Source organism: Podarcis erhardii (genome assembly GCF_964252035.2).
Source record: "Podarcis erhardii genome assembly, chromosome: 6".
NCBI lineage: Eukaryota > Metazoa > Chordata > Lepidosauria > Squamata > Lacertidae > Podarcis > Podarcis erhardii.
The window spans coordinates 9,608,887-9,629,942 of record NC_138510.1 but is presented as its reverse complement, the minus strand read 5'-3'; the positions used below and the strand labels follow the sequence as shown (position 1 = coordinate 9,629,942).

The window sequence follows — 21,056 nt, the reverse complement described above, 5'->3', positions numbered from 1 at the left end:
CAAACATGGATCCTCAGGATTTTTGCATTGGGCTACCCCAAACTCGCCATCAGATCACATGTCTGTGGCCACAGCATGAACCACAAAAATCATACGCCCACTGTTTCGTGTAGAATATTTTTTTTCTTGTTTTCCTCCTCTAAAAACTACGTGCGTGTTATGGTCGGGTGCGTGTTATAGAGCAAAAAATACGGTAATTCAAAACATGCAAACAAATGCAATCAGAACCTTATAGCAATCTCAACACAATATAGAATAAAAGCCAGCACACGGCGGTGTTAAGTGCAATGTAAACCCAGTCAGGGGAAGTGATGGTCTCCCAATGGTCTTATGTGGTAAAAGGACCGTAAGATCAGTGGCACCAGGTGAACCTCTCTAGGGTGTCTGCTGTGCAATAGGAGAAAGCGGGAGGCGGCCTCGTATGAAGGTCTTGGGGGCCAGGCAGGTATATTCAGGAGGCCACAATCCTTCAGATAACCTCACTGCAAGCTGCATAGGTTTTAAAGCGTGTTGGGGGAACCAGTGGCCCTCCAGCTGCTAGTAGGCTGACAATTCCCACCAGCCCCACCCAGAATGTCCAATGGTTTGGGACAGTGGGAAAGTCCAGCAATCCAGGTGTCAGAGCTGCCCCAAGGTCCCAGCTCACAGAGGACCAACGCCAGGTCGTCGTTATATACAAAAGTCTTTATTGAAGTTCAGTTTCCATTTCAAAGCCGTAGCGCGCAGCTCTACGTCTTAAACCCTAGACCGCCGAAGTTCCGTCTGAATCTCCTCCCCCCTGACACCAGTTTAAGATTCTAGCCCTGCTCCACCTCTTCCTCTGCTCTCTCCTCCTCTGGGTCCTCCTGTCTGCTGAGGCATTCCCCTTTCTGGACTCTTCTGACGCTGAGTCGCCTGACTCCTCCCCCTGCCTCCGGCGGCTTTAGGACCTGGTTCCCAATCCTCGTTCTCTGCTGTCCTGCGCGCCTGTATATTTGAACTTGGCTCTCGCGCCAACCCAGTGGCCTTCCTCCTGACCGTTACACTGCTTCTATCACTGCTTCCCTCTTCCGGGATGCTGGCTGGACCTGACCTCCCCTCCGTTGCCTGACTCTCCGATGGAGGCGTGGTCAGCCCTGACTCATCTTCTCTCCCTGCTGGGGGATACGCTGGCCCCGATACCTGGGACTCTTCCCCCCCACTATGCTCTGGTGGGGAAGCTGGTTCTGATCTCCCAACTGCTGCTCTGGGAGTCCCCGCTGGCCCCTTGCTTCTGGAGTGTCCCCCTTGGGACCCCCCTTGCCCTGGCCACCGGCACCCCCTTCTGAGAATCTTCCGATTCGCTGGAGAGGCTCATGGAATCTCTCGGGCCACTGTCATCTTCTCCTACGCTGCCCTCAGATTCTTCCCCTTCGCTCTCCATTTCCTCCCTTCCCTGTGCTTCTGCTCCTGAGCCCCTGACACCAGGTTTAAAGTTTAAGACAAACACTTTGAATTGGGAATGAAAAGGGACTGGAAGCTAGTGCAGATGACCAAGCAGTGGTGCTATGCCTGCCCAGGTCTGGACCAGCTGAAGTTTCCAGACTACGTAGAACAGGTAGTTCTCCAACCAGGAGGTTACCAGAGCATGGATAATTCACAAGTTTCTCTCTGATCTGATAAGGCGCTCTGAGTGAACACTGCTGGACCTAAGCATCCCCACCCAAAAATCGCACACCTCACATTTTTTCCAGCATGCTGCAGCTGTGAAAAATACAAATGCTAATGATCATCTTTAGGAAAGCAACTGAAAATAAAATGCTAGTACAGTGGTACCTCGGGTTACATACGCTTCAGGTTACATACGCTTCAGGTTACAGACTCTGCTAACCCAGAAATAGTGCTTCAGGTTAAGAACTTTGCTTCAGGATGAGAACAGAAATCGTGCTGCGGCGGCAGCGGGAGGCCCCATTAGCTAAAGTGGTGCTTCAGTTTAAGAACAGTTTCAGGTTAAGTATGGACCTCCGGAACAAATTAAGTACTTAACCCGAGGTACCACTGTATCATAATGGCATTATGGTGCAGAAGCGCCTGGAATGCTGTACAGTTTGATTGCCTCAAAAAGGGTTTCACAATCAATCTCTTAAGGAGCAGAGCGGAAGTGTTTCCTGTAAGAATTATCACTTTAGAATATCCACATTGCCTGGCATTGGCCCAGACAGCAGTAGTTGATCTCTGGTGACTCTGGTTAATTCACACTTGCAGCTCGTCGCTAATCAAGGGATCAATAAGTTTGTCTGAACTCTTGTTGCCGGTTTGTTCACTAACGCTGTCCTGCTTATCCATGGGTACAAATTCTAATGGATAAACTAAAATGTGAGAGTTAAGTTGTTCTGGATATGACCCCTGCAACCATTCCAATCATGGTGGGACTCTGACTCACATGGATACATCCTTTGGTCACCCAGCTAACACCCTGTTAATGTTTTTCCATGTAAGTGGTGTCAAGAGAGATCAAGGCCTTTTTGCATTGCCAAAGGGATCGGCCACAACATATATTTAACCCACTTAGAACAGTCACAGCTTCCCCCAAATAATTCTGGGCACTGCCGTTGAAGTGTGCTGAGAGTTAGGAGGCCCCTATTCCCCTCCCAGAGCCACAATTACCAGGGTGACTTGATCTACTCTTCCCAGGGAACTCTAGGAATTATAACTCAGGGGAATAGAGTTTGCCTAACAACTCTTGGCACCCTTAACAAACTACATCTCCCAGAATTATTTGGGGGAGGCAGTGATTGTTTATAGTGGTATCATAGTGCTTTCCGGAGGCGGCGCGAAACGGCGATGGCGGTCCTCTTCACTGTCTGAAGAGGGGCTCCGCAGGAAAGGGTCGTTCGCTGCGGCATAGCGACGACCCGTTAGAAAAAACCACGGGCAGAGGGAGCCCGTGGCTGTGGGACTCGGCGGGCGCCAGGAACTCCCCCAGAAGTGTGGAAGGGACCCCGTAAGGGGCTCCGGAGCGCGAAAGGGGGAGCGGCGCTGTGAGTTCATCGCTCTTTCTGCGGGAGGCGAAGCCGCGCAGCTGCTGCTGATGAGCGCCGACCTTTCTTCCTGTGAACATCAATTTGGCAAGTAACATACCCGTGAGTAAAGTGAACTACAATTTGGACTTAAAATATCTTTTTTCGGGTTTGAAAACGGGTGACGAGTAAAAGGAAGTCCGTCTCCCGATACTGCTTACAAGATCAAAGCAAAGGCACAGAGGAGCGCTGAGGCGCTTAATGGGAGCTTTGCAAAGTGGAACTATTGTGCATTTACAGAATTTGCAGTCTTCTTATTTAAAAGACCAAGAGAGACTTTATTTCTGCCTATGGGACTTGTATTTGGGACTTTGTTTCAAGAACGCAAGTCGTCGGGCTGTCAGTCGTAACTGAGCTGTCAAACTGCGGACTACAGTAACAAGATTTTAAGCTGCTACATATATTGAGACTTTAAAACACTGTTGCAATTACCAATCTGGCTCCTAGCGGTTTTAGCCTAAAAAGTAGAGGACTCTGCGAACCTTCCTTATTGTCTTGGAATTACAAATTAAAAAAAAGAGATTATAGAAACTTTAAATGGCGGAAAAATCCTCGCCTTCCCTGAAACTTTAAGATACTCCCCCTAGAGGATTGTGGAGTTACAGAGGCCTGGGAAACATACTTTGTTTGGAATTTCTGTGGTTTAATTGTTTGTACTCTGGACTTGCTTTCTCATGGAATAAAGGAAAATTTGACCTTGAACAAGAGGCAGGTGTGGAATGAGTGGCACAGGGAAAACAAGAGCAGCCAAAGCTAAAGAAAGAGAAAAAGAGAAAGAAAAAGAAAGGAAGCCTGTGCAACTTGTCCAAACAACTTTAGCTCATCATCGCAGATCATCTGTTCCAACCGTCCTGACAGCACAGGAGGTGGAGGCTGAACAGCCTGCTGAAGAGGACATGGCAACAGGAGGATCTGACACAGTTTTGAAACAAATTTTAGAACAATTAGCAATTTTAAATCAAAAAGTGGACAATCAATCACTAAAAATAGACCAAGCAACAACTACTATTGGTGCATTATCTGAAAAGGTCTCCCAGAATACACAGGCAATTGAGAATCTACAAGGAGCTACAGCTGAAAACCATAAATTAGCTGTGGAAGCCTATCAAAAAGCGGAGCAAGCAAGCAAAAAAGTTGATGAGATTAAAGGTGAAATCAAGCCCCTGCAAAGACAGGTAGGGGAACAACAGGCCTACCTGTCGATGGTGGAATTGAGAAACAAGGAGAATAACCTTAGGTTGAGAGCTGTCCCAGAATTGGAGGAAGGTAATTTGGAGGGATTTTTGACACTTTTATTCTCCAAATTTTGGGGAATAGAAGAAGATAAAGACTTTAAAATTGTGACTGCATTTAGATTGGGCAGATCGGTGAAGAAAGACAAGTCCAGAGACTGTTTGGTTATTTTGAGATCAAGAGAAGAAAGAGACAAGATACTAGGCCTACATTTCAAAAAATCCCTAGAGATAGAAGGTAAAAAGGCTGAAATTTACAGAGACATACCCAAATTGTTATTGGATCTTAGAGCCTCATACTTAGAATTGGCAAAGCTGTTGAGAAACAACACAATCCCTTATAGGTGGGAGTTCCCGCAAGGACTATCATTCAGCTATAAAGGAAGGAAAATAAGAATCAGAACACCAGAGGACCAGCAGAAGTTTATTTACGACAACGGGGAAGACCTCCAGAAAGGAGCAGTTGCGACTTGGCCACCCCCACCACCAGAAACCAAACAGCCTGGAGCTGGACCATCACTGCCACCGCCGGGAACGGGTGATCTAGACACCCCATTGTAAGGCCTATAAATTGATTCAGGATGTCTCTGCAACTTCTTAGTTGGAATATAAATGGCGGAAATTCTCCAGAAAAAAGAAGGAAAGTATTTCATATATTGAAGAAAGAACAATTGGACATTATCTGCCTGCAAGAAACACATGTGACAAGGCTTCATCGGAAAGTGCTAATTAATAAAAGGTTAGGCCAAGAATTTATTTCTTCGGACAGAGTTAAGAAAAGAGGAGTAGTGATTTATGCAAAGGAGAGCCTGTCACCGAAATTTCTATTTAAAGATGAACAAGGCAGAATTTTGGCTATTGAAATTTATACACATGGAGAAAAATTTTTGATATTAGGAATCTATGCACCAAACGATGGAAAATCGGAATTCTTTAAGAAGCTGCATGAGACTTTACTGGACTATCTAGACTATAACAACATCATTATGTTGGGAGATATGAATGGGGTTGTCTCTGTAAATATGGATAAGTCGCAGAGTGTAAATATAACAAAAGAAGGCAGACTACCTAAAACTTTTTTTGAAATGACAGACAATATGGATTTGATTGATATATGGAGAGTCAAGAACCCCCTAGGAAAAGAAGGAACTTTCTTCTCTGAAGCTCATCAGTCATGGACACGAATCGACCAAATATGGATAACTAAAGGACTGGCACCTAAAACTAGAAAAGTGGAAATCTGCCCAAAAACTTGCTCCGACCATAATGCTTTGAAAATGGAATTGAGACTAAACATAACCGGATCCTTCCGATGGAAAATGAATGACACTTTATTCAGAGATCAGGAGATTGTGAAGAAGGCCCAAAAAACTTTAAAAGATTATTTTGAGATAAACTTAAACACTACGGTGGAAAAAAGAACAATCTGGGACGCAAGTAAAGCGGTGATGAGAGGGTTTCTCATACAACAAAACACTGTAAAGAAAAGACTCTGGAATGAAAAGAAGCAGAAGATATTGGAGAGAATAAGTGAGGGTGAAAGGAAATTAAGATCCAGGCCCAAGTCTAAGGAAGTGCTGAGAGAAGTGAAATTTTTCCAGGCCCAATACATGAAATTGATAAACCAAGAAGTGGAGTGGAAAATTAAACAAATGAGACAAAGATCTTTCGAGTCAGCAAACAAGTGTGGGAAACTGCTAGCATGGCAGTTGAAAAAAAGACAAAAACTAAATACAGTTACAAATCTAGAGATTGAAGGAAGAATGGTTCAGAAGCCTGAAGAAATTAGGAAATGTTTCCAGAGATATTTCAAAGATCTTTATGCACAAGGGCCGCAGAAAGAATCTGAGATAGATCAATTTATCCAAACTAACGGATTACAAAAAATTTCCCAGGAAATGAGAACAACCCTGAATGTTAAAGTTTCACAGCAGGAAATCGAGAGTGCCATACAGAATCTCCAATTAGGCAAATCTCCAGGCCCTGACGGACTTACCTCCAAATATTATAAGGTTTTGAAAGACTATTTGATACAACCCTTGATGGAGGTATGTAACCAGATCATGGAGGGTAAGAAGGCACCAGAAACGTGGAAAGAAGCCTTCATCACATTGATTTCTAAAACAGAAACTGAAAAGACTCAACTTAAGAACTACCATCCCATCTCACTCCTAAATGTGGATTACAAAATTTTTGCAGATATTTTGGCAAATAGATTTAAAAAAGTACTGAACGAGGTGATTCACAAAGATCAAGCAGGCTTTCTCCCGGGTAGGCATTTGTTTGACAATACGAGAAACATTATTGACATTTTGGAACTCTTACAAACAAATATTAATACTAGAGCGGTTCTAATTTTTATTGATGCGGAGAAAGCCTTTGACAATATTTCTTGGATGTTCATGAAGAAAAATTTGGAAGGGATGGGAGTGGGACGGGGGTTTGAAAATGGTATAGATGCAATATATTCAGATCAAAAAGCTAAATTGATAGTAAACAATGTGGTGACGGAGGAATTCAATATTGAAAAAGGGACACGACAAGGGTGCCCTCTATCCCCATTATTGTTTATCTCGGTCCTGGAGGTGCTTTTGAATATGATCAGAAGGGACCGGTCAGTTCGGGGCATTGAGGTCGGAGTGAAACAATACAAACTGAAAGCGTTTGCAGATGATTTGGTATTAACATTACAGGAGCCAGTTTCTAGTACAAAAAGAGTTTTGGATTTAATTTCCGATTATGGTCGGGTGGCGGGATTTAAGTTGAACAAGCAAAAGACTAAGGTCTTAGCAAAGAACCTAACGTCTACAGAAGCAGATGAGTTTTTGAAAGAGACAGGATTAAATGTGGTTAAAAAGGTAAAATACCTAGGGGTGTACCTGACTTCTAAAAACTTGAATTTGTTTAAGGACAACTATGAGAAATGTTGGTCAGAAATCAAAAGGGATTTGGAAACTTGGACAAGACTAAAACTTTCCTTGTTAGGCCGAATAGCAGCTATAAAGATGAATGTTTTGCCGAAAATGTTATTCTTGTTTCAGACCCTGCAGATTGTGGACAAAGTGGTATGTTTTGGAAAGTGGCAGAAGGATATCTCTAAGTTCGTTTGGCAGGGCAAAAAGCCCCGAATTAAGTTTAAAATACTAACAGATGCGAAAGAAAGGGGGGGATTTGCCCTGCCAGACTTGAGGTTATATTATGAATCTACAGCCTTCTGCTGGATGAAAGATTGGCTTTTGTTAGAGAACACTGATGTCCTAGATCTGGAAGGGTTTGATAACGCTTTTGGGTGGCATGCGTATTTGTGGTACGACAAGGTTAAAGTTCATAAAATGTTCAAAAATCATATTGTTAGAAGAGCAATTTTTATGGTCTGGACAAAATATAAAGACTTATTGGAGAGCAAAACACCAAGGTGGCTTTCACCGGCAGAGGCCAAGGCACGTAAGAGACTTAACATGGAGGCCTACTGGCCAAAATATTGGGAATTAATTGAAAAAGATGGTGACAATTGGAAGCTGCAGAGTTTTGAAAATGTAAAAAGCAAGGTGCGAGATTGGTTGCATTATGCTCAAATTCGGGAAGTTTTCAAAACAGATAAAAAGGTTGGGTTTCAGGTGGAAAAATCGAAATTAGAGACAGAATTGTTAGAACCTAAAGACAAATTACTATCAAGAATGTATAACTTGCTGCTTAAATGGAATACACAGGATGAGACAGTCAAATCCGCCATGATAAAGTGGGCACAGGATATTGGACATAACATTATGTTTGAGGACTGGGAAAGGTTATGGACCACCGGATTGAAATTCACGGCATGTAGTGCCCTGAAAGAAAATATTATGAAAATGATATACCGGTGGTACATGACCCCAGTCAAGCTGGCTAAGATATATCACCTGTCTGATAATAAATGCTGGAAGTGTAAAGAGGCGGAAGGGACGTTCTTTCATCTCTGGTGGACATGTCCGAAAGTGAAGGCCTTTTGGGAAATGATCTATAATGAGTTAAAAAAGGTATTTAGATATACCTTGCCTAAGAAACCGGAGGCCTTCCTTCTGGGCATTGTAGACCAGAATGTGTTAAAGAAGGATAGAACTTTTTTTATGTATGCTACAACAGCAGCAAGAATTCTCATCGCAAAGTGTTGGAAGACACAAGATTTACCCACACTGGAGGAATGGCAGACGCAGTTGATGGACTATATGGAACTGGCGGAAATGACTGGCAGAATCCGAGACTTGGGAGAAGAAAAAATGGAAGAGGACTGGAAAAAATTTAAGGACTATTTACAAAAATATTATAAGCTGTATGAATGTTAAGAAAATGCACTTTTTAGGAAATATTAGCCCCAGCAATGGTAATTAGGTGAAATGAAAATTAAGGCACAAGAAAAGAGAGGTGAAATTAAGAAAAAAATTTATTGCATTATGTTTTAATCACAATATATAAGACCATGGTTACAATAACTTTGACTTTGGTAACATGAAATTGAAAGATACAATAAGTAATGAATTGAAAGATACAATAATGAACTGAAAGATACAATAAGTAATGAAATAAGATAATAAATAGCTGAAGACTTTGTATTATGAATATTGGGTTACAAATATATTGAAATGGGTAATATGACAAAATGAAAGATACAATAAGCGACGAAATAAGATAACAAAATGCTGAAGTTAGTATTATAAATAATGCAGATTCGGGAAGATGTGGGGAAGTCCAAAAGATTCTGTAAAAGAAATATGATTTATGAAACTTTTGTATTTTATTCTTTGTTCTTTATTATTCTGTAAAACTAATAAAAATATTTAAAAAAAAAAAATATATATGATGTGGTAAAAAGTAAAGGTAAAGGGACCCCTGACCATTAGGTCCAGTCGTGGCCGGGGTTGTGACACTCATCTCGCTTTACTGGCCGAGGGAGCCGGCGTACAGCTTCCGGGTCCGGGTCATGTGGCCAGCACGATTAAGCCGCTTCTGGCGAACCAGAGCAGTGCACGGAAACGCCATTTACCTTCCCGCCGGAGTGGTACCTATTTATCTACTTGCACTTTGAAGTGCTTTCAAACTGCTTTGTTGGCAGGAGCAGGGACCGAGCAACGGGAGCTCATCCCGTCATAGGGATTCGACCGCCGACCTTCTGATCGGCAAGCCCTAGGCTCTGTGGTTTAGACCACAGCACCACCCGCGTCCCTTCATATGGTGTGGATGTAGCCTAAATCAGCTAACCCAAGCCAATCAACACTCTCCCTGTGCCTGGGCCCCTTCCGCTGCTATCCTCCAGCAAGCTGGAAAAAATATATTGAGTTATGAATGGAGGTGTCCAGCTCTTCCTTTCCTCCTCCCCTTTCTCAGTGGCCCGGTCTCGTTCTCCATCAGAGTCCAGCCCCCTCTGCCTCCTTGGCTGGCGTGTCGGTTCCCTTCCAGACAGGAGACACAGGTTTCCCTGGCGGTGGAAGGGATTCGTTCAGGAGTGGAGATTCTGAAAAGCACAGGACGGAATAATAGGCAGCAGGGGGAGAAGGCTTCTGGAGCCAAGAGGAATTAATTTGTGACGGCTATGGCTGGGTTCTCAGCCCTCGGATTACTACTTCTTTCTCAACTTTTGGCCTCCTCCTCAGCTCAGGTAAGGATTGTTCCTTCTGCCTTTTCGAAAGGACAGAGCTTCCCAGCTGCAGTTGAGCTCCATCTTCTGGAACAATCATCCACATCTCCCATAAAAGGACAGACCGTATCACTTTTCCGTTATGTATAGATAGGTCTGTGAGGTTTCAGCCTGAAAGCAGCAGGACTTATATCTGGGTTGGTGTGGATAGGATCAGTAGAAATTAATCTTCAATGCTCACATTTTCGTTTGCGCAGTCCAGATAGCAGAATACGAGAGCGGTCTTGGTCTTCGGAATTGGGCTGTGATTCAAAGAGTCTTTAGTGATTATGAAAACTGTGTTGTTTCCAAGATCCTTATCTATATGATTTCTGCAATGCTGTTGTATGGTCCGTGTCATAAACCAACTTCATTGCAAGTTTACAAGTTTCTAACACACAAATACCTTTTTCCTCGCTATAAGATATTAACACTAAGATGTCGGGGAGTTGACTTGGAGAGTAACCGTTTTGTTTAACATGAAAGCATCAGGTTTCAGACAGAACAAAAACTCCAGTGTTCTGTATTTTCAGCCTTTTTGGAGGTGTGAGCTCCCCCCTCCTTTTCCCATCAGTTGATCTCCTCTGAACTAACTTTTAAGGGGGAAATAATGGCCTTATGGCAAATCCTTCATCCAGCAGAGGTCCCATTCCTAAAGAGCACCCTGCAAGGAATATTAATTACTGAATTATGGGGGAATTAAAAGGGATTCTTTTCTCTAAAGTTGCCAGTGAAGTTTGTCTGCAGCCGGGTTCAGGAATCTAGAGTCGTCCTGTCCCATCCGTGAGCAAACCTTGCTGTACAAAGAAAGCTTTGTTGACCAATGCCTGGTTGCAAGTTACTCTCTGGGGCCTTTTTTTTCCACATAGAAAAGCATTTATAGCATTTCTCTCCCCCCCCCCCACCTTAGCACCAAACAGTGTGTGCATTCATTCATTGAGTAGAATTTGACGCAGCTCGCGGAAATTGACTGCAGACCCCTATGTCTCCTATATTATAAAGATGGCAAATTGTAGACTGTTGTAACTTTAATTCGCCAACACGACATTGGAAAGTGGTTCTGTAAGACTCAGTAGGGTTAAGATGTGCAATTAATGTAATTGGGAACCGTGCTTGCTAAATCTTTTCTGCACTATAAATTCTGTGCTGCAAAGGAAGAAGGTCTTTGACCCATTAGCCACCAGGGGAGGGGGGAAGAAAGAAATCCTTTTAATCTGCTGAGCCGCAAATTTGTCTGAAAGTTTAGAAATAGACAGCCAACAGAAACATACAGGTGAGAGATGGAAGTCAAGTGTGAGTCGGAGAATCTGTATTTCAAAGGGAAAAAATTTAGGACAGGGATACAAGCTGTTTGTAGTTGCCTTTGTTTTTAATGATGGCTGGTAAAATGTATTTTATAATATACACCATCCTGGTGTTGGCACTTGATGCATCTTTTAAACCAATTAAATAAAATGCTGAGGTTCAAGTCCCCTCACTCAGCTATGATACCAATTGAGTTGTTCGGAATAAGTGATTGCCATAATATTGGCAATTAGGATCAAGTGGAATGACCCTGAGAACAGAAGATACAAGCAGTGCCGGATTTACATATAAGCTAAACAAGCTATAGCTTAGGGGCCCCCCAAAAAAATTTAAAGGAAAAAAACCTTGGGTGTACATTTCCAAAATATAAGATAAAAAATAATTACTTTGATAAAATACATATTTTGTTATGTGCAAATGGCTTTAGATACCTATTAGGTCCATAAATTACCATATAGCATATATTCAACACAAAAAACAGCGACAATTTGTTGTTGACAAAGGACAGCTGGACATATAAAGGGCCCCATTACCTTCAGTAGCCGAGGGCCTCATCAAACCTAAATCCAGCCTTGGATACAAGTGTGATAAATTATAGTTGTGGAATGGGGTCCTCCCCCATTTCTGAAAGGGTGTCGCTAAATTAAGGGTCTGGAATTGAATGTGTCCTTGTTTGAAAGTTCCACGAAAGCTAACCCCAGAAACAGGGCGAGGGGGAATTTGAGCAACATGTTTTAATGAAGGCTGGAGGTTATGTCTCCCTAGCATCTGAGCTGGTTAGGTTTCCACTTAAAGAGTTCCTTAGGTGCCTGTCCCAAACAGAAGGGGATTTAGAAGTCTCTGGTTGTCCATGAATTTCTTGATCTATTTCCTTACGTTTCACCTGATGCAAAGCCTCATTTTTCTCCTGCTTCCCTTCCCAGAGGCCAGGACCACGGGGCCCTCCTGGACCACGAGGACCTCCTGGAACATCTGGCAAAGATGGCATAGATGTAAGTATCTGAGCAGCCCAGGATTGGACCAAGCTTGAGGGAGAAATGGGCGGAGCATCGGTGGGCCAACCTAATAGGCTGAGTAGGATTACTGATGGGTCAACCTCTAACCTCCTGTCTGGCTTGAAGACTTGCTATTTATAGTGCAGAATGTGTCTCTTTCATCTCTCCTTCCTGAGAGAGTCTTAAGCAATCTTTCCTCCAACCTCAGAACATCTAGTTTGTCAAGAACATGGGCGAAAAATGACCACATCTTCTTGGACAGGCCTCTGCTTCTTGCTGGGCAAAATGAAGCACCGAGATCATAGAATTGTAGAATTGGAAGTGACCACGAGGGTCATCCAGTCCAGCCCCTTACAAATGCATAAATCTTTTGCCCAACATGGGGCTTGAACCCAAACCCAGATAAATAATCCTTCATAGAATTAAACCTGAATATTACTTGCTAGGTTGAATTTTTTTTGAGTGTGTGCCTTGTTTCAATAAACAGGCGGTGTCATATAACCTCTGCACAAGTTTAGAATCACAGAATCACGACACATGGCTGTACCAGCATGAGCACTCAGTAAATCTCCCTGTCTTTCGTCCAGTTTAAACTGTTGTTCTTAAGCTTTATTGGTATTTGTTCTTGTTCTTGGTACTGTGCTTGTACTGTGCTTTTCAGGTCATATTCATGCCAGAAAATGCATATACATTTTAAACGAAGTGTGCTGTTTCAGAAGGAAGAGAAATGGAGAAGATGTATCCCACAACTCAGAAGGGACACGGGTGGTGCTGTGGGTTAAACCACAGAGCCTAGACCTTGCCGATCAGAAGGTCGGCGGTTCAAATCTCCGCGACGGGGTGAGCTCCCGTTGTTCAGTCCCTGCTCCTGACAACCTAGCAGTTCGAAAGCACGAGGTGCAAGTAGATAAATAGGTACCGCTCCGGCGGGAAGGTAAACGGCGTTTCCGTGTGCTGCTCTGGTTCGCCAGAAGCGGCTTAGTCATGCTGGCCACATGACCTGGAAGCTGTACGCTGGCACCCTCGGCCAATAAAGCGAGATGAGCGCTGCAACCCCAGAGTTAGCCACAGCTGGACCTAATGGTCAGGGGTCACTTTACCTTTATCCCACAGCTCAGATCCCACTGAACTGGGAACATGGGGGAGCCACCCGTGGAGTTGCATTTCTTCCAGCGCATGATTCCAAATTTCATTATTTTATTGTTTAAAATTATTGAATTTACCTACTCTCCTTCATCTGAGGATGGTGGGCAGGACCCCAGATTCTTTTACATCTGCACAGATCATCCAGCTGCCAGCTGGGGGCGCTAGAAGCAATGCAACTGCAAAAGGCCTTCCTTCTGGGTCACAAGTTAGGAAAACAACAATCAGGATCGAGAGCAGGGCTAATTTCTACCGACAGATGCATGAGTGAAAACAGTTTTTGGAGAACCCAGCATGCACCACCACAAGCAGCTTCTCATTTTGCTGTTGCCTTGGGAGCATAAATGCTTTGGGCTGGGGCGGCATTACCGGGATCTAGCAAATGCTCCCACCGGAGTAAGAAAGGGGAAGGGTCTCCAGCTCAGCAGCAGATCATCTGCCTGCCCTCAGAAGCTCCTAGCTTCAGTCCTTGCCATTTCAAAGTAGGGCTGGGAAAGAACTCTGCTAGAAACCCAGGAGAAGCTGCTGCTGCCAGCCAGTGTTGGCTATACTGAACTGGGTAGACCTAAGGCATAAGGCAGAAAGCTGTATTCCCTTTGCTTTGTAGGAAAAGGAGAAGGGCATTTTGAAGCCATTGCCTCTGTAGCCCCTGTTTCATAAAAAGGTAAAGGTAAAGGACCCCTGACAGTTAAGTCCAGTCGCGGACGACTCTGGGGTTGCGGTGCTCATCTCGCTTTACTGGCCAAGGGAGCCAGCGTTTGTCCGCAGACAGTTTTTCCGGGTCATGTGGCCAGCATGACTAAGCCACTTCTGGCAAAACCAGAGCAGCACACGGAAACGCCGTTTACCTTCCCGCCGGAGCGATACCTTTTATCTATTTGCACTTTGACTTGCTTTCGAACTGCTAGGTTGGCAGGAACAGGGACTGAGGAACGGGAGCTCACCCTGTCGTGGGGATTTGAACCACCGACCTTCTGATCGGCAACCCCTAGGCTCAGTGGTTTAACCCACAGCACCACCTGTGTGCCTCCATGTTTCATAGAATCATATAATTGTAGAGTCGGAAGGGGCCATTTAGCACAGTGCCCTGAAATGCAGGAAACTCATGCAGTTCCATACAGTCTCTCGCCCTCCTGAGCAGATTTTCAGGAGATCCAGGGGGCTTCAGACGGAATGAGGAAACTGCTTTCCACTTCCGCCAGCAAAAGTGCCCTCTGAGCATTGTTCCACTCACGCGAGTTGTGAACTAGGGGGTTGGACTACATGACTCTCAGGGTCCCTTCCAACTCTACAAATCTATGATTCTAGGAAAGTTTTGTACAATAAACCCTTCCCATCCCCACCTCCCAAAAAACACACACTGATATTCTTGTCATGATCTAACAAGGTAATTGCTTAGCTTAGCTCCTAAGAATAGAACAGCTGTCAAATGGGAATTGATTTAACTGACATTAAAAACTTGTGTGTGTGTGTGTGTGTGGAGGGGGGGTTAATCAATTTTTAAAATGTATTTGTGTCTGAAGTTGACTTTTATGTGATCATATGATACAGATTTCATAGAAATAAACAAGCTTGTGGAAAGGGATTTTTGCTGAGCACCCGTAAATATAATTATTAGCGGCTGATTGATTAATTCTGACCTCCCCCCCCCCAAAAAAAATGTTTTTCTTCTTGTCTGTTCTACGGAGGATCAGGAAGGTGGATTCAGAGGACTGGGACCCACAGGGTAGCTGCTTTTAAAAGATGTTAAATGTCAGCATGTGGCGAGTTGGTTGGTGCTTAAGCCTCATACCTAGTGGCTGAACCTAACATACCCCTCTGCCAGAGCTCAGCATCTGCAGACAGTCCTGGGTTCAATCCCCAAGCAGGGCTGGGAGTTTTTCTAGCTTGAAACCCTGCAGAGCTGCTACCAGTCTGTGTAGACAGTACTAAGCCAGATTGCCCAAACGCCCGATGCAGTGCGAGACAGCTTCTTCCTATGTTCCTCTGCTACCGAGGCTTTTCCCATGGGAAGGGGCTAGCTAACTCCAGGCTTAATTGCACGATCAGAAGTCAGCAGGTCACATGCAAAAGATTCCTGCGTTGCAGGGGGTTGGACTTGAGGACCCTCAGAGATCCCTTCTGACTCTGTGATTCTGTGCTGAAGGTGAAATGCTGAATCCAGCTCAGGGTGAGGGCATTTGACATGATGTGCAGACCTTGCTTTGCCCAAAATTGACATTAGGGCCAAACCTATTGATTAGGCGGATGTGTCACAAAACAGCATGCAAGCTTTTCAGCTCAACAGAATTCTTCATGGGGGCAAGCAAAGCAAGGAGGGAAACTTGCCAGTGAGAGTTATTGGCAAAAGCTATTTGGTGTTTCGCAACTTTCTGACTAGTTGGAGGACCTTAGCCAGGCCTAGCAGAGTACATGCAGAATCCACGGAAGCAATTGGCAACTTGGCTGCAGACAGGATAGACGAAGCAGAAACCAGGAACTTGTAGTTATGTGTTTATTATATACAGTGGACTATTTACAGGAACAGAACACGGATCTTTTGCTAGCTCTCTCTGATACGACTCACAACCCCTACACTGACACAGAACTCTGAACACTGAACTCCTGAACTAACACATTTAAGTTAGTAGGCCGTTAATTGTCACTCCCTTGAGAGAGCTTGACCAATCAGGGAGCGGTCTCCATGTCTCTGTTATCACCAGGCAGACTTACTCCTTCAGATTGCCTTCTGGCTGTCTGCCAAACCTTAACTGACTCTGTGTGAGTGGCTGCACGTACACAGTTTCCCAACATATATTCTCTGAACGAACATTCCCAGCCATTAGTGAGTAAAGCTACCTGGTGTGGATCTTATTTTAACCTAAAATTAACCTCCAGCTTTATTAATATGGACACAGCTTAGTTTTCCCCCTTTCCTGTTTTCCACCTACCAAGGAACCTGTGTTAGGCCAAAGGGTCAAGGCAGAGCTGGGCTATTAGGTGGATTTTTATATTTTCAAAAATGAGGGGGCAAATCATTTGCATGCTCCTCCTTGCAGGCAATCACAGGTGCAAATTGCACAGCACCTTGCAAAGTAGCCTCATTTCGATGCGTACTCCTCCATTGCCCCCCCCCCCCCAGAGACAGAAGGATGCTAGCCGAGCAACCAACCTGCACACACACACACACCGGACTCTCTTTGCTTTATGATATGGTAGCAGTCAAGGAAGAACAGGTTCAAGAACGCTGCCACCTAAGGGTGAGAAGTCAGATGACCACACACATTGATGATCTTGCCAACTGTTGAGATCCAGGAAGATCTTTTTTTTTATATATATATATATATATATATATATATATATATATATATATGCAGGTTTTGGTGTCCTCGGGTGTCTTCCCGTGTAAAAGTTGGGGTGTCTAGGCGACGTTTCGACGAGGTCTCACTCGTCATCTTCAGGCTGGTGCTTTCGGCTTCTTGTTACTGGAACAGAGCTCTGTTCCAGTAACAAGAAGCCGAAAGCACCAGCCTGAAGATGACGAGTGAGACCTCGTCGAAACGTCGCCTAGACACCCCAACTTTTACACGGGAAGACACCCGAGGACACCAAAACCTGCATTCCTGTACCCGTGAAAATCTACGAAAGCATATATATATATATATATATATATATATATATATATTATTAGTATTTTCCACACAACAACAACAACAACACAAAAAATTCAAAAAATAACGATACACAAAACACAAAAACCGACATTCAAAAAAACAAAAAAATCCATATCTTACAAGTTAGTAATATAAACACTAAAAAGAAAAACAAACATTGACTTCCACCAATCCCGCAGCACCTCTTTTACCTCTCATTGTGTCTTCCTGTTTTCCTTATCATCTCTATCCTAGCATCCAAATATAAATCCCTCTTTTTTATCCTTTCACTTCACAAGGTTATTCCAGACTCAGCCAGATTTCTGTCCTCGAACCTTGGCTTTTAAGGTATTCATTTAGACACTCCCATTCCTTTTTCACTTTTTGTCTTATTATATCTGTCAATTTGGCTAATTCGAAATATTCTGAAAGCTTACATAACCAGTCTCCCCTAGTGGGTAACTGATTTCTTTTCCAATACTTAGCCACCAGGATTCTTGCTGCAGACGTCGCGTATAGGAAAAATTTAGTTTCGTCTTTTGGAATATCATCATTTAAAATTCCTAGAAGGAGGTTGCAGAATCTCCTCCACTGGAGATTTTTCAGATGGCCATCTGTCATGGATGCTTTGATTCCTGCATTTCATGGGGTTGGACTGGATGACACTCTCCAATTCTGTGACCCAACACCTACCCCAACCGCAGTTCCAGCAGTCTATTTTAGTGATCTAGGCATCCATCAGGCAAGAAGTTTGATTAGATGAATTCAGCAGGTCCCCTGCAGTTGGAGGACTCCATACTCTTCTAGGCATAGGATCAGACCAAAGGCATCAGGTGTGGGTACCCCTTGGTCCTCCAGGTATTTGCTGAACTACAACTCCCATCATCCCTGGCCGTTAACCATGCTTGCTGGGGCTTCTGGGAGTTGTAGTTCAGTAGCGTCTGGAGGGAGAGGTTCACTGCACCTGGCCTGCCTTGTCCTTTCTCCCACAGTGGGCAGGCTGGTTCATTTTTCTTACATTTATATTCTGCTCTCTCGTGGAATGCAAGGGGAACGATAGGGTTCCCAGGAGGTATCCCTTCCAGATGATGATGATGATGATGATAATTATAATTAATTTATTATATATATCCTGCCCACCTCGCTGGGTTTCCCCAGCCACACTGGGCAGCTCCCAATGGAATATTAAAAACACCATAAAACATCAAACATTAAAAACTTCCCTGAACAGGGCTGCCTTCAGATGTCTTCTAAAAGTAAGATAGTTGTTTATTTCCTTGACATCTGATGGGAGGGCGTTCCACAGGGTGGGCGCCACTACCGAGAAGGCCCTATGCCTGGTTTCCTGTAACCTCACATCTCGCAGGAAGGGAACCACCAGAAGGCCCTTGAAGCTGGATCTCAATGTCCGGGCAGAACGATGGGGGTGGAGACGCTCCTTCAGGTATACAGGACTGAGGCCGTTTAGGGCTTTAAAGGTCAGCACCAACACAATGAATTGTGCTCTGACCAGACCCGGCTTAGCTTCAGCATGGTGGTGGTTTCATGGGCCTTCAGATTTTACCCGTGTTTCTGGGAAGTGCATAAGCTCCTACTTATTCTCTCATCCCAGAGGTAGCATATAGCCATCACGATGAGTAGCCACCGATATCCATGACTTTGCCCCGTTCTTTTTTAAAGCCATCTGTCTGGGTGGTCCAACTTAGCTTGCTCTTGGCAGCAAATGTGTCTACTTTTTCTGGACACGTGGGACAACTCATAACAAATTTATTTTTCAAAATTAGGAATGTTTATTTTCTGTATTTCGTTCCATTCAAGAATCACCTCCTGTTAACCATCTCAAAGCTATTGAACAATACATGCATCGGTCTCGGTTGGTTGGCATCTGTCTGTTTCGAGAGACAAAGGAGGAGTGTGCCTTTGGGGGTGAAGTCAAACTGTTAGAAGGCTGCAACGCCTGCTGTTGCTGCGGAGACCAATAGGGGAGAGACATGTTTTGTTGCAGCTGAGGCAGATGAAGGCGTCCGGTTTTGCTGCTCCAGATGCATCATGGCGTTTCTTCTCTCTTTGCTCTTCCCAGTGGTCATTCCTCCTCTGGCCACTGCTCTAGATGCACAACCTGGCTGTCTTGTCTCCAGGCCGAGCCGTCTTACCCATAGGCGCTAGGCGTGAGGGGCACCTGGGCGCCGGGCTCCCAGGGGCACCAGGCCAAGAGTCTGGAGCCCGAGAGTTGAGTCCAGGGAAGAGCCCATCTGTCAGTTGGAGCACCGCAGTGGGCTCTTCTGCTGCAGGCAGCTCTGTGCCGTGAGCTCGGGGGCGACCGAGCCAGCGAGACGCTGAGGCGGCCAGCCAACTCCACCCTCCTGCACGCCTGGGAGTGGGCAACCTGGGGCAGTGGGCTGGCGCCGGGTGGATTTTTGCACCCCGGCGCCGCATATGCTTAAGACAGCCCTGTCTCCAGGAGCTGTGATCCAGGCACTCTCTTTCTAAAAACAGCTAAAACAGTTTTTATAGAAAAGCAGTTTTCAAATCCAAGACCAGATATGGACAGGAATAAACATTCTGTGGGACGCGGGTAGCGCTGTGGGTTAAACCACAGAGCCTAGGACTTGCCGATCAGAAGGTTGGCGGTTCGAATCCGCACAACGGGGCGAGCTCCCGTTCCTCGGTCCCTGCTCCTGCCAACCTAGCCGTTCGAAAGCACGTCAAAGTGCAAGTAGATAAATAGGTACCGCTCTGGCGGGAAGGTAAACGGCGTTTACGTGCGCTGCTCTGGTTCGCCAGAAGCGGCTTAGTCATGCTGGCCACATGACCCGGAAGCTGTACGCCAGCTCCCTCGGCCAATAAAGCGAGATGAGCGCTGCAACTCCAGAGTCGGTCACAACTGGACCTAATGGTCAGGGGTCCCTTTACCTTAAACAGTCTGCACTTAAAATGGTTGCTGAAAAAGGAAAGTCTTCAATAGACACCAGTAAGACAGTAGAGATGGCACCTGCCTAATGTGTAACAGAAGGCACTTCTAAATGATGGATGGCACCCACTAAAGGCCCAATTCCTACATTATATGGAATGGACTTCCCTATGAGTTGTTATCTGCAGGAGACCGTCTCCCCAGCACAGCCCAGTAATCTGTTGGCTGTATGTGAACATATCAATGCATGGGATGAAAAAACCCCCACAGAAATTCTTCCATGCTTCTTTTGGCTTTTTGGATGGTGAGGCAAAGATTGTAGCTTATTGGTGGGAGGACATGCTTTGTGTGCAGAAGATCCCAGGTTGAATCCCCGACATCTTGGGAACGTCACCTGCCTGAAATCCTGGAGAGCTGCTGCCAGTCTGTGTAGACAGCACTGGCCTAGATGGAGCAATGGCCTGACTCTGGGCTCACCTGCTTGCCCCATGCCTAGAAAGCACGAGTCTAAGTGGTTTTGCCTTGGCCCTGCCACTTCCCCCTGGAAAACCTGCTCTTCAGCGCAGGCTTTACAGACTGTGAAGCTCAAGGTTGTGGGTTCGAACCCCACAGTGGTCAAAAGTTTCCTGCATCTCAGGGGGTCAGACTAGATGACCCTCATGGTCCCTTCCAACTCTACGATTCTATGCAGGAATATGCAGCTGTCCCGTATGGGGATCAAACCTGCAACCTTGGTGTATCAATGCTTTCTTTGGCAATCAAAACAAATGATGCTTTTGGTAAAGGTAAAGGGACCCCTGACCATTAGGTCCAGTCGTGGCCGACTCTGGGGTTGCGGTGCTCATCTCGCTTTATTGGTCGAGGGAGCCGGCATACAGCTTCCGGGTCATGTGGCCAGCATGACTAAGCCGCTTCTGGCGAACCAGAGCAGCACACGGAAACACCGTTTACCTTCCCGCTGGAGCCGTACCTATTTATCAGCTTGCACTTTGACCTGCTTTCGAACTGCTAGGTTGGCAGGAGCTGGGACCGAGCAACGGGAGCTCACCCCGTCGCGGGGATTTGAACTGCCAACCTTCTGATCGGCAAGTCCTAGGCTCTATGGTTTAACCCACAGCGCCACCCGCGTCCCAAAATGATGCTTTAGGAG

At 45.1% G+C, this 21,056-nt stretch overlaps 1 protein-coding gene across 4 annotated transcripts in view; it reads left to right on the top strand.

Annotated features, from left to right (window-relative positions):
- Positions 1–252: 252 nt before the first annotated feature.
- Positions 253–21,056, top strand: part of COL9A3 (collagen type IX alpha 3 chain) — a 79,530-nt gene continuing 58,726 nt past the window's right edge. The window contains exons 1-3 of one of the 4 annotated variants that reach the window (XM_081867707.1): positions 253–615; positions 1,447–2,452; positions 12,149–12,217. In XM_081867707.1, coding sequence (XP_081723833.1) covers positions 2,402–2,452; positions 12,149–12,217 — 120 coding nt within the window. In that variant the 5' untranslated portion in view covers positions 253–615; positions 1,447–2,401. Of the gene's footprint in view, positions 616–1,446; positions 2,453–2,500; positions 2,630–9,386; positions 9,903–12,148; positions 12,218–21,056 lie in introns of those variants that run through there. The other 3 variants (XM_081867705.1, XM_081867706.1, XM_081867704.1) reach the window with 3 other exon arrangements.